At 38.9% G+C, this 13,908-nt stretch overlaps 1 protein-coding gene across 11 annotated transcripts in view; it reads right to left on the bottom strand.

Annotated features, from left to right (window-relative positions):
- Positions 1-12,640, bottom strand: part of Gk (glycerol kinase) — a 166,079-nt gene extending 153,439 nt beyond the window's left edge. For all 11 annotated transcript variants that reach the window (XM_071606490.1, XM_071606488.1, XM_071606484.1 and 8 more), the window contains exons 1-2: positions 12,399-12,640; positions 1,891-1,964 (exon numbers count right to left, since the gene is read on the bottom strand). In XM_071606490.1, coding sequence (XP_071462591.1) covers positions 1,891-1,964; positions 12,399-12,476 — 152 coding nt within the window. In that variant the 5' untranslated portion in view covers positions 12,477-12,640. The remainder of the gene's footprint in view (positions 1-1,890; positions 1,965-12,398) is intronic.
- Between the last annotated feature and the right edge of the window lie 1,268 nt (positions 12,641-13,908).

Raw genomic sequence — 13,908 nt, 5'->3', positions numbered from 1 at the left:
ATAAAGGGGCTGGGGATATAGCTCAGTTGGTAGAGTGCTTGCCCAGCATGCCCAAGGCCCTGGGTTCCATCCTCAGCACCATCAAAAATAAATAAATAAAAATTTAAAAATAAAATAAAAAGGGCTGGGGATATGGCTCAGTGGTTGAGAGCCCCTGGGTTCAATCCCCAGTATGAAAAAAACAAATCATTTTTTCTTGGGAAAAAAATAATACAATTTGTTAAGACATTGTATTTTTCTTTTTTCTCAAATTGAGGTAAAGTTTAGACTCAAACACATGTATCTAAAGTTGACAATTGGCCACGTTTGGAAAAAAAAAAAAAATATATATATATATAATCAATACCCCAGACAAGATAAAAAAAAAAATTTATCATACCACAGAAAATTCTCCCCCACACCTGGGTATTGGGGATGGAACCTGGGGTCCCTCACATGCTAGGCAAGCATTCTACCACTGAGCTATTCCCCCAATCCATATCCCAGAAAGTTCTTTCATGCTCCTTTCAATTCAATCATATACCCCATAGGCAATCACTTTTCTATCATCCTATATTAATTTAGTCTACTTTTGAATTTCAGATAAATTGAGCCATGCAGTATATACTTTTTTGTACTTCTTTCAACATCCATTACTTCAATGAGATTCATCCATGTTGAAAGTATCAGCTCACTTTTTAAAAATGCTGAATAGCATTCCACTGTTATCCATTGTACTGAGGACAGACATCTGGGCAGTTTCCAGTTTGGGACTATTATGAATAAAATGGCTATAAACATTTGTATGTGAGTCTTTCTATAGTTATATGTTTTCATAAGATTGAAATGCTGCAGATATATGATTAACATTACAAGAAATTACCATATGGTTTTTGAAGGGGTTGTATCATGAGTATCATTAAATTTTAAATAATGTACAACATTATATTTAATTACAACTCTCACATGTTATTCTAAAAAAGGATTATTTCAGAGATGGACATCATTACCCCAAGTACATGTATGAAGACACGAATGGTGTGAATATACTTTGTATACAACCAGAAATATGAAAAATTGTGCTCTAGGCCTGGGTTTGTGGCTCAGCAGTAGAGTGCTTGCCTCGCACGTGTGAGACCCTGGGTTTGATCCTAAGCACCACCACATAAAAATGAATAAATGAAATAAAGTTATTGTGTCCAACTACAACTAAAAAAAATAAGTATAAAAAATTGTGCTCTATATGTATAATATGAATTGTAATACATTCTGTTGTCATAACAAATTAGAATAAAAAATATATTTAAAAAATAAAAAAGGATTATTTCATATTAGTGATAAGATATACATGCTTTTTAAAAAGCTTACACTCATATTAGTAAAAACTCCATATGGCAATGATGGGAACACAAAACTAAATATAGAATTTCAGATATTTAATAATTACTATAGTTTGGATCTAGAATGTCCCCAAAGGTTCATATGTTGAAGACTTGGTCCCCAGCTGGTGGCACTACTGGGAAGTGGTGGAAACTTTAGGAGGTAGGGCCTAGTTGGAGGAAGTAGGTCACTGGGAGCATGTTCTGGAAGGTTATATCTTGTTCAGTTTCTCTCCCTGCCCTCATCACCACTGCCCCCCAACACATACACACACACACACACACACACACACACACACTTTTGTCTTATTATTTTATTATTCATTCCTTTTGTGTCACTGATTTCATAAACCACGAATTACCCACATGTTTTTTACTGACCTAAAGTTATTACTTTTTTTCTTGACTAATACCAATCCCTCAAGTCTTCTCAGGAGGGTGCCCGGGGAAGGTTACTTTACAAATCTACAGGGAAGGGTAAAATGAACCAATAAACACAATTTGTCTTCACAAATCAAATTAGGAAACATACCCTTCTCTTGGGAACTCCTGTTTTATTTCTACTTGATGATGACTAAGTAGTTCAGCTGTTTTTGAATTGAAAACCTGAAAAAACATATTGCAATATTAGTGTAAAAATGCAAGAAGATATTAAACATGTCTAAATTTATTCAGCAACTGAAGTTCTTGTTCACAGATTTTAATAAGTCCAATCAGATTAAATGATACACAAGATTTTCTCTTCACATGGAATTGTAAAAGTTATAAGACAGCATCAGAAATAACTTCTCCTGCCAGGGTCAAGGGCACATGTCTATAGTCCCAGCCACTTGGGAGGCTGGGGTGAGAGCATCACTTAAGCCTAGGAGTTTGAGGCCAGAGTAGGCAACATAGAGACTAAAGAAAAAGAAAGAAGAAATAAATTCTCCTTAGAAAAGGAAATAAAACAAAAAAACTGAATGAAATCAAAAGAAATAACTTCCCTTTAGAAGAAATGAAACTTATTGAGGGTAAAGGTAAATTTAAGAGAAAATTCCTTAATAAACCAAAATGACTCTGGTTTTAAGAAATTTAATACATCAACCAACTAATAGTATGAACTTCCTTTCAAGAATAGGAAAACTTAATAATAAAAGTGAGCTGATACAATACTAATAGCTATGGCTTAAGGATTCATTCCTCACTCATGTTGGAGATGTAGTCAGGAAGGGTCACATGACACACAGGCAAGGATGCATACTGTGTGGATTCCTTTGAAGGGAAGTGCTGCAATGCCTCTAGCTATCATGAGAGGGAAACAGCACAATCAGCAAAGTAAAGTATATACTGGCCCCAACCAACCAAGCATTCTCTGTGATATCCTTATCATAAACTCCTGACCCTTGAGATAAAACGTGAAAATCAAGGGATGAATACTAACAAAGAACTGCTACATAATCCTCCGTAATTTTAGTGCTACTGAAACATTAACTTTTTTTAAAAAAATTGGCAGATTTTTTCTTATATATTTTCACCTGGTAGTCCCTATACTTGAGTACCAAAGCACTTACTTTTTCAGAGTAAGAATGCATATTTTAATTAAAATTAACTCCCCAAATCACTGTAGTTATAGCAGTGAAATCACTTTCAATTAGTTAAAGAGTTACCATGTCTAGGTTTCCTGTGGGAGAAAATTACCTGTTCAACAAAGGCTAGGAAAAGATGAAGTAAAACACACTGTGACCTGTTGCCTCCCTCCCTCCTCATATGCACACCCTCTTTTCTGGGAAAAAAAGGATAAACATAATGAAACCCAGAGGGCAAATTCTAAAGTTCTCAGAGGAGATAAAATATCTTGCAAGTCAAAGGTTAATCCAACACATTCTAAATAAAAGACACCTGGCAGAACCCCAAGTAACATCCCTGCAATTATAACTTTGCATTAAGGTATGAGATCTAGGATGTCAGCTCCATTTGTTCTGTTTTATTCACTGAAGCATGCCTAAGACCTAGAAAGGTATCTTGCATAGAACTGGTGCACCACAAATATTTGTTAAAGTTCTAAAAAACGGTCTGTCACAAGCACTTATTAGAAGAAAAATTATCAAATCAAATAAAAGAATTATCAACGACAATTATATTATTTTTATTCATATCACTGCTGCTCCCTTTTAACTCTCAATTCCCCAAAGGAGTTTGGGTCAAGGGACATGAGGTGTCCCTTTTTGCTGGTTGAATTAATAAAGACCTCATAGCAAACAGAGGGGACTCTGAATGAACTGGGATCCCTCTTCCATCACCTCCTACTTTTAACTAAATGAACTTCAGGACCTCGTGCTAAACATGAATTCATAGGCGTTTGAAATAGACACAGAAAACAGAAGAATTTTAGCAAGCTCTATGTGTTGTATTAAGTAAAACATGATGCCATCCAATAACACAGTATTTATAACCCTACTTTATAGAGCTCTGAACCTTAGGCAGGTACCACTACCAAGTCTGTGGGATACTTTATAGGTTTAAGATTTTCAGAATCTGAAACTTCTCAATATAGCACTCTCCAATAAAATATAATGCAAGCCATAAACGCCAAGTCAAATATGTAATTAGGTACTGGGGATAGAACTCAGGACCTCACACAAGTGCTATACCACTGAGTTATGTCTCCAATCCTTTTTTATTTTTATTTTGAGACAGGGTCTTAACTAAGATGACCAGGTTAGCCTTGAATTTACAATCCTCCTGCCTCAGACTCCCAAGTAGCTAGGATTATAGGCATCCAAATGTGTAATTTTATGTTTTCTCATAAAACCAGTAAAAAGAAACCAGTGAAATTAATTTTAATAATATATTTTATTTAAGTCAATATGCCTATACATGATTATTTCAACATGTGATGAATGTTAAAAAATTATTAATAAGATCATTCACTTTTAATGCTGTTTTTGAAATCTAGCATATATATACACATACATTTTATATATATATACATACATACATTTTATATATATATACATACATACATTTTTTTTTTGCAGTGCTGGGGATCAAATCCAGGGTCTCATACATGCTCAGCAAGCATTCTCCCACCACTTTACACTCCCCATCCCAGAACTAGCCACATGTGGCTAATGACTATTGTATTGCACAAACTCCTAGAGTACTTTTTTCTTACATTATCTAGGTTTACAATAAGGATTATAATGAAGCCTCCTGGATGTCCTTTTGTCTGCAGCTGGAAAAAGGTAGAAAGAAAGCTAATGATGTTTCCACAAGATTCTATGATGGAGAGTAACTATCTCCACATGAGAACACATTGCCCAGTAGCAAGAATACTAGCTGTGTTTCATTAAGATTTCAAAAAGCATGCAGATTAAAGATGACAATAGCTGTATAATTTGTTTTATAAAATGCCTAGCATGGACATTTGTTTAAAAATCATTTGATGGGGGCTGGGGATGTGGCTCAAGTGGTAGCGCGCTTGCCTAACATGCATGAGGCACTGGGTTCGATTCTCAGCACCACATAAAAATAAAATAAAAATGTTGTGTCCACCTAAAACTAAAAAATAAATATTTTTTAAAAATCATTTGATGGCAATGGCCAAACATTGCAGAATTACAGATACTCCTTACTTTTTAACTCACTTTTCAAGTTTGAAATTCACCAAACTTAAAGGTCAATTAAAGCTTCTGATACACAACAATATAGACTAGAAGAGTATCTTTAAGAAAAAAAATTAGGGGCTGGGGCTATAGCTCAATGGCAGAGCACTTGCCTCGCATGTGTGAGGCACTGGATTCGATCCTTAGCACCACATAAAAATAAGCAAATAAAACAAAGGCATTCTGTTCGTCTACAACTACAAAAAAATTTTTTAAAGAAATTAAAAGGAATAATTAAGACACAGCAGTCCATGGGAGTTAGTAGGCATGTTAGAAATCCTGTGGCCCAGCATTTTCAGAATGTGCTTACTGCACCTCCAGAAGCTGGGAAAGAGGGACAGGGAGCAGAAAAAAAAAATGGTTAGCAATGGAGTTCCAAGGTGAAAATTAAATGACACCACCAACTCAAACCCATAGCCCTAATATAATACTCTCATATTTACAAGGTGAGATCCAGGAGGTTAGATAATACTGAAAAACAGAACTAAGCACCAGGTTTTTTGAATACTAATTCAATACTTTTTGGGTTCAAAATCATACTGATACAATTCACAATTTTTAATCACCCATTAAGTGGCAGTGAATACAAATAAGCCTTATAATTGCATAGGGCTGCCAAGGGCTATGAAGAGGAGAAAAGTCATCTTCTGATTAGGACATGTGGGAGTCAGAAGAGCTCCCCAAACAGGTAACTTCTAAAGTAGGACTTCAAATTGAACAGATGTGAATTCACGTGGGAGACAAAGTACAGATATACAGGGTGTACAAGTGGGCGAGGGTACACACTGCTATCTACTGTTTAGGGAGGTGAGGCTGGGGCCAGGAGAGCAGTCAAAGTGTGTCTGTAGAGATCCTGGTGAGCTGCACAAGACTCCAACTAGGACAGCAGCAGAAATAGGGATTGAGAAGAGTGAAATGTAAACGCAGAAGTATACACAGGAAAAGAAGGAACACTCAGGGATGATAGATTCCAGGTTAGCACAAATAAGTAAGCAATGTTTCCAAGCCAAGGGACAGGGTAGAGCAGTAGCTGCAGGACAGGAATAGGTAATGAGTTTGCAAACTTCATTTTAGATATTGTGTGTTTGAGGTGTTGCTCTGTTAGAATGGAGATGCCCAGCAGTCAGTTGCTTCTATTTTTAGGTCATAAGTTTAAAGAAAGAGATTCATTCTCAGAATTTCATGTGGGCCAGGAAGGCAGATGAGAATTTCATGTCTGCCGTAATGTAAAGGTGAAGAACACAGGGCTCAGAGGCACACAGATTTGGGAAAGTCAAGCCCCCAGTCCTGCCCATGTCAACAGTTTAAGAGGCTCAATTTTTCTACCTGTAAAAGGACTGAGTAAAATTATTTAAGAAGATTATTTAGCACAGAGCAAACACATTATATATATATATATATATATATATATATATATATATATATATATATATATATATATATATTGTGTATGCATATATATGTATATACACATCCATACACATCATACTATATATAAATGTTATCACTATAGTTGGTACTACTACTGTTACTACTTATTACTATTATTAGTACAACCACCAACAACATCAATATGTCAGTTCTAGATTCATCACCGTAAATCATGTCTTAATTCCAGATTTTGTTTTGGGGGGGAAGGACAATTAAAAATAGAAGAGGAATTGGGGTTTTAGCTCAGTGGTAGTATACTTGCCCAGTATGTGGGAGGCCGTGGGCTAAAGGAGGAGAAGAAGCAGCAGGAGGAGAAGGAGGAAGAAGAGAAAGGGAGGAGGAAGAAAAAGAAAAAGAAACAAGGGAAGTTAATGTAGGAAAAGAATTTAGTAAAGTGCAGATACACAGTATACACTCAAGTGATATTACTATTACTGTAGCTGCTACCATTACTGTTACATTATTGTGTTTTATTACCACTAGTACCTATAAGTGGTACAAGTCACCAGGTGTATATTCACCCCATGCCTAAATTATGACTCAATTCTAGGTTTGGAGTAGGGAAGTAGTTAAAAATTAAAGAAACAAGAAAATTTGTTTTTATACAATAAGTTTTGAAATAACCTGTTGAGGGGCTGGAGTTGTAGCTCAGTGGGAGAAAACTTGCTAGCACATGTAAAGCACTGGGTTCGATCCTCAGCACCACACAAAAATAAATAAAATAAATGTATTAAAAAATTAACCTGTTGAAACAAATGCATGCCTTACCAGTCTCATAAGGAGAATTGTGGACAGACAAAATGCTCTCCTAACTAAATAAATGTCTTATAGGTTTGCCTCTCTCATCCTATTACTAATTCGGTCATCCCATCATAAACTTGCACATTCATTTCCCTCCCCACGTGACTTCCCCACTAGACTAGTCTTTTATGGCACACTAAACTTCACTATGTGATAAGACATTGTTCAGGAATGTAAACTCTCTCAAGAACACCATGACTGCATAAATTTGAATGACCAAGAATAAAAATACGAACTACAAATATATCACATTGCAAATTTTACCAGAAAAGTCCTAATGGCATCTTCCAACAAGCCACAGAATTAAGAAAAAGAAAACAGCACAAGACATATTTTTCTTCTACATGAAATCATATTAAATATGGTATGCATGTATCTAACACAGTTATACTTGCCAAATATGTTATGTTCAAAGACCCTTTCAAGTTTTATTGTGCTATTCTTCTAATACAAGACTTCTAGTCAACACATTTGAGCCCTACATGCCCCCTCACTGCTGAAGTCAGTTCATGTAATAATCACCTATTACATGCCTTTGGGAGAAATAAAGACACTGTTTTGATCCTCAAGGGGCTCAAAGTTGAAATGTTTTAACATGAAAGTAGGCTTGGGAGCAGGGCACAGTGTTGCTCACCTGTAATCCCAGAAGTTAAGGAGAGGCTGAGGCAGGAGAATTGCAAATTCAAAGGCAGCCTCAGCAATGGTAAGGCACTAAGTAACTCTGTGAGACTCTGTCTCTAAATAAAATACAAAATAGGGCTGGGGATGTGGCTCAGTGGTCAAGTGCCCCTGAGTTCAATCCCAAGTAGCAGTCAATCAATTAATCAATCAATAAAAATTTAGGCCTGAGAGACAAGAGGAAAAGTGCAGGTGGCAGCTGTCTGAGGAGAATGTGTTCATGCCACCTTGTATAATACAATGGGCAAGAAAACAAGCCAATGTAGTGGAGAAAAAAATAACAAAAGAATCACAAGTTCCAGTTGTTATACAAGTGGTCTCATTCCAGTTGCAAGCCACATTCATTTTAAGAAACTTACTGTTTCTCAGTCTCTGGCCCATAACAGGTGCCTAATAAATATGTGTTAAATAAATTGAAGCGACAAAGAAGGAGGAAATCTATCCATAAACCTTATGAGATCTCTAGGTATGATGAGACATCTGGGGCCAAGGCAATGTTTCCTGCCAAAACAAGCACAGAACTACAATTCTAGTCATTCTTCATATACACTGGCTGTTGGAACAAAATGATTATGCAACCATTATCCATGGTGACACACCTAAGCCCTGCCCAGGACCCGCTGAATGTGAGTCACAAGATGATCTTAACCTGAAGTTCTTATCCAAAGCAACATTTTTATATTTTGTGAAACCAATTAGCAAGTATGTTTTTCTTGGTGAAGAGCCATTCATTTGTAACCCTAATCCCATAATCAAAACTGACACTTGAGTGACAGATGGGGAGATAGTCTTCCCCATTCTTCCATCTCCTCTTCACAGTACTCCAGGTAGCTGGGGATCCCAAGGCAGTAATAAGGAGGACTGGTTTCAGAGTATGACAGATCTGGACTTAAATCCTAGTTCCAACATTACTCTGTGACCTTGGACACTATCCTCAGCCATAGCAAAGGAGCTTACTAATACCATCTACATCACATTAAATGAGATAATGCTGGAGAAGTCCCCAACACAGTACCTGATAAATTTCAAGTCACAACATATTTCAAGCCTTTCTGTAATGGGGAAAATTTAAGTTACCAAATTAAAGAAGGAAGTTGACTGTTAAAGCTGAAACTTTTGTCTCATAAAGAAATGGCCCCTCCTTAAAACCTGTTACACTAATATTCTTTCCAGGAAGTTCCTATTCTGAAATCTGAGTAACCATGTGCCAACCTCAGTTCACTTTCCTATCAGACAAGGTGGAAATTTTCCTCCAGTTCAAAACATATGCATAGGGCTCCACCTAATGAAGAAATGAACATATTTTAAAATTACAGGTCTAATACTAAAATAAATGAACTAATCAAGTATATCCAAGTCAGAAAATTTTCAGTTTTTTTTTTTTTTTTTTGGCAACGTAAGAAAGAAAACCAGGGATAAAATTTGGTTGACCTATTAAGAGAAATTTAAAAATCTATTCAATAAACATGTATAAAGTTCTTTCTGTAACAAAACATGTGTTCATTTGTCATTTTGATCAAGATGTTTTAAGGAATTCAAAGAAGAACAAACCTTAAAAGGAGGTCTCTGCTCCTAAGTATAGAAGGTATACAAATACAAGGGAGAAGGTGATAAAAGTTATTAATAGATGGGGTAGGGGTTGTGGCTCAGTGGTAGAGTGCTGGCCTAGCATGTGTGAGGCCCTGGGTTCAATCCTCAGCACCACATAAAAATAAATAAAATAAAGGTATTGTGTCCAACTGCAACTAAAATATTTTTAAAAGAGTTATTAATAGAGGTATAAAAAAGTGCTATAGGGTGGGAGAGAAAATCCAACTAAGGAATTTTTTACTAAAAAGTGGTGATTGAGTCATTATTTAGAGATAGGATAGAATTTCAAGAGGCAGATATGGGGACAGGGGAGGAGGCATTTTACTCTGATGAAAGAGCACAAATAAGGCTTTTTCTCCTTATGGGAGAAAGCTAATATTACTAATAAAGAAAAGGGGAGAAGAAAGAGGTTATTGGTCTTGTGAAACCTAAGGCAAACTGATGAATAATGGCCAGGAAATTAAATGCTTTTAAATTCATAAGCTTCATTATGACAGTTCTTATCCACTATATTCTCTCCTGAGTCATAATTACAACGTAGAACAATATGACTGGAATAACTCCCGGGAATCACCTTGTGATTGAAGCACTGGTTCAGCAAATGTATTATCTGCATTTCACAGGGAGTGGTTTAGCAACCTCTTCCTTATAACCAAAGGGAAAAATCTCCCTTGCTAAACCATTCCCAAGTTTTTCCGCTTTCACTTATGATCCTTAAGTCTTTTATCTGTCTCTGAAGAGTTATTTCATGGTTGTTTCTCAAGGAACAGATGATTTTATTGATTAACTTTTATACATCATTCTCTAAGCAGGATGGGAATCTTCTGAATTTGCAACTTAGCTTACTGCTTGAGATTGCCCTGTGGAAATTAGTAAAGGGAACCCAGTCTTTCAAAGTTCATATTGTTCATGTTACATGCTGAACAAATGATTGTGGCATTATGAAGTTGATCAATTCCTTCTCTATCAGTGTAGACAGATGCCTTTTGGCAACAGAATCATAAGGACTAGGAACAACCTGTAGTGGATAACCACAATCACTAGGCTACATGGACAGCAACAATGAAAAACTAAAAAAGGAAGGCAAGCATGTTCAGGCTGACTCCTTAAAAGGAAGCTTACAAAATTGTGAAATATTGTATCCACTTTTACATAGGGCAAACACTGTATAAACTTGAGAACAATTGCCATGCTTAAAAAAATAGTTGCCATCACTTAAGAATTTGAAAAGTTCATCTGGGTGGGTGGTCAACGCCTGTAATCCCAGCAGCTCCTGAGGCTAAGGCAGGAGGATTCCAAATTCAAAACTAGCCTCAGCAATTTAGCAAGGCCCTAAGAAACTCAGCGAGACCCTGTCCCTAAGAAAAATATAAAAAAGAGCTGGGGATGTGTCTCAGTGGTCAAGTGCCTCTGGGTTCAATCCCCAGTACCCCCTCCCCCAAAACTGGAAGAGTTCACTGAGAACTCTAAACTACTGGCTTTCTTAAAGAATCTGAAGATCTAGCAGCCCTGTGCTTGCATTTCTACTTAGCAGTTACTGGCTGCTGGCTATCCCCTTAGCCTCCAATCTGCTGGCCCTCTTCCTGACCCCTACAGGCATTTTTGTCAGATTTTTGAATATGGCTTTAAAACTCAACCCACACATCTTAATGGTCTTAAGTTGGGAAGATAATGATTGTGTATTTTATATATTAATCAAATCCAGTTAAGCAGATTTACTTAAGATTCAGGATTAGAACATTTATATAAATTTAAGACAAAATGAAACCTGCCTTGGGTGATCAAAAGATACACAATACAGAAAACATGGAACTATGCCTTGTCAGTGTGGCAGCTCAAACCAGGGTATGTTATTAAATAAGATTCAAACTAAAAGTGGACTGAAAGTTTCTCAGTTTCAAAGCACAAATGCATTTTTTTTTGTCAAGTGCCAGCTAAATAGAATAATATATGTGCGCACACACAATGCAAATATACACACATACATGCCAAATAAAACAGGAAAAATGATTCGAAGTACCATGAAGAGGGAGCTAAATAATCACTAAATACTTACATCAACTTGCCAGGCTAGTCAAATGTCCATTGAAAGCATGAACTCAATTGTACATTAAGAGTAACTTTCCTAATGGTAGCAGAGTTACTTAAATAGCACTCTTACATGGTAAAACTCTACTGTTATACATGGTAAATAAAGAAACAAAGAATTTCCCTGACACATTATGCTGGGAAGCACTGAGAGGACAACATTTGTTTATAATGGGCAAAGTATCCAAACCAAAATTTTCGAATCTTTGAAGTTGAATAGATTCTTGAAAAAGCAGTGTAGTGTGACTGTTTCCTAATTTTTTCAGCCACCCCCTCAGTTTGCTACCCTCTGCAATTTCTGTGGGAGAGAATGACAACGCATCATCACGCTAATACTTCATTCTTTCTACTGCTGGAAAGGACGCTGGGTTGAGCTACCACAGCCGTGACACAGCTTTCCCTCCATCCAAGGACGTCCTGTGCCTCTCAGGCCAAATGCTCCTGGGGAAAACCGCTGCAGCGGTCAATTTGGCCACCTGTCCCCTGCTGCACGCGGGCCGCTCTGCGTCGGATGCTCAGATAATCCTCGCTCTATTTGGGCAAAGAGTCCCCCTATTAGTGCGTGACCCAGCTCCACGACCAAAGCTGCAACTGCTCAACTGTGCCTCTGGGGTCCTGGGAAGCTGAGTTCCTCAGGCCCGGGCGGGGCAGCCCCAGCGTGGCAAGCCCCTCTTCGGCCTTCCCCCCTTGTCCGGCCATCAGAATTCAGGGCCGCCAGAGGCGCGGGATGGGGACGCGATACCTAGCCCCAGCTTCCTCAGGCTCCCGCCCCGGCTTAGCGCCTCCTCAGATATCACCCCAGGCTCACCAAAAAGCGTGTCGAGCTGGTACCCTGGTCCACTGCCCCCACCAACGGCCCCAAAACTGCTTTCTTCGCCGCTGCCATGAAACCAGCTTCAAGTCGGCCGGCTATCGCGGCCGGTTTCCCGGGTGACCGCGGTGGGCGGGGGAGGGGCGGGCGGAGAGACCGGAGACTAAGACCACGAGCGTCTGCTGAACACTCGGACCTCGCTGGAGGCAGCCCCTTTACCCGCGCGGAGCCTTCTCACCCCGCCCCTCCGGCCCAAACTCCGCCTCCCAGAGCGTTCCCCCACGGCCTCGGGGGCGTGGTGGAGGGGGGGCGCTGTCTGCCGGGCTGGCCAATTAGCGAACACGGAAAGAAACAGAACATTCGGACAGTCAGAAGGCTGTGAGACGTCATGGGGGCGGGGTCTGGGCGCGGCGGAGGCGGTGGCCCGCGCAGCAGGTCACGTGAGAGGAGGCCAGGGAGCCGGCTGCGTAGCCGGCCTGCTGCAGTGTCTGGGGCGGAGGCGAGTACTAACCGTTGGCTTGGAGCGCCTCTGCCCCGCAGAAAGAACACAAGTCCGCCCGAGCCCACAAATGGGTCCAAAAGTGCAGAACTGCTTGTTCCCTCCGGTGGGCTGTGCTGAGAACGACGTGAATCTCAGTGGGAATCTCCCCTGGGTCCGACCTTCCCGCGCTTCCCACGCCCCGCCCACCTCCCGCGCTTGGCCCCTGTTAATAATAGTTATAATCTCGCCTACTGGGACTGGCCCCAAGTGGGACCACTACAAGGAGCAATGCGAATCCCTAACCTTTGTAGATTTTTCAGAATCAAGAAATACCGTAATTCTTTCGGTTTAGTATTTAAGGGAAACATTTAAAAGCAACTTCCCCGAGTCCCTCGATTGACCAACCACACAGAAGACACCCGGCACCTCCCTGTCCTGACGCGCCCTTGCTCCAGGCTGGGCTTCTGTCTGGTGTCCCCTCCCCCCACACGCCATTTCCGCTCCCCTAGTTAACTGCTTTGGACAGTCAAGGGAAGAGAAAAGGGATTCTCACTTGACCTTGAATTTACCTTGCCAAGATCCTGTTGAGTCATGTGTTCTAGGGGCTTTCAAATTTTGGACCCAGACCCATAATGCGAAATAATTTCCAAACAACTTGGGGATTATGGGTATGTGAGCGTGCATGCATTATATAAAATATAACAGTTACATATATAGATACATTTTATATATATTTGTATGTATTATGTTTCCTAAACAGTTTTTGTCTTTCCATGCTCTATACAGTCTATATTTTTTATATTATAGTGTATCACTTAAAAAATATTAAAAATCACTAAATTGATTTAGTAAATCATGCGCTTATCAGTTTTCAAAAGCTCTCTCATTTCTTTCCATCCCTTTCCCAAATCTCCCAGTATTTTTGGAACATCATTTCTATTTTTTCCTCCTCTTGCATTACTCTATACCACCTTACTTCTCCATTTATTTATTTAGTTACACCACAGTTGTTCTGGAAGCAAATTT

This window comes from Marmota flaviventris, chromosome X (genome assembly GCF_047511675.1).
Source record: "Marmota flaviventris isolate mMarFla1 chromosome X, mMarFla1.hap1, whole genome shotgun sequence".
NCBI lineage: Eukaryota > Metazoa > Chordata > Mammalia > Rodentia > Sciuridae > Marmota > Marmota flaviventris.
This window is presented reverse-complemented; position numbering and strand designations above follow the sequence as displayed.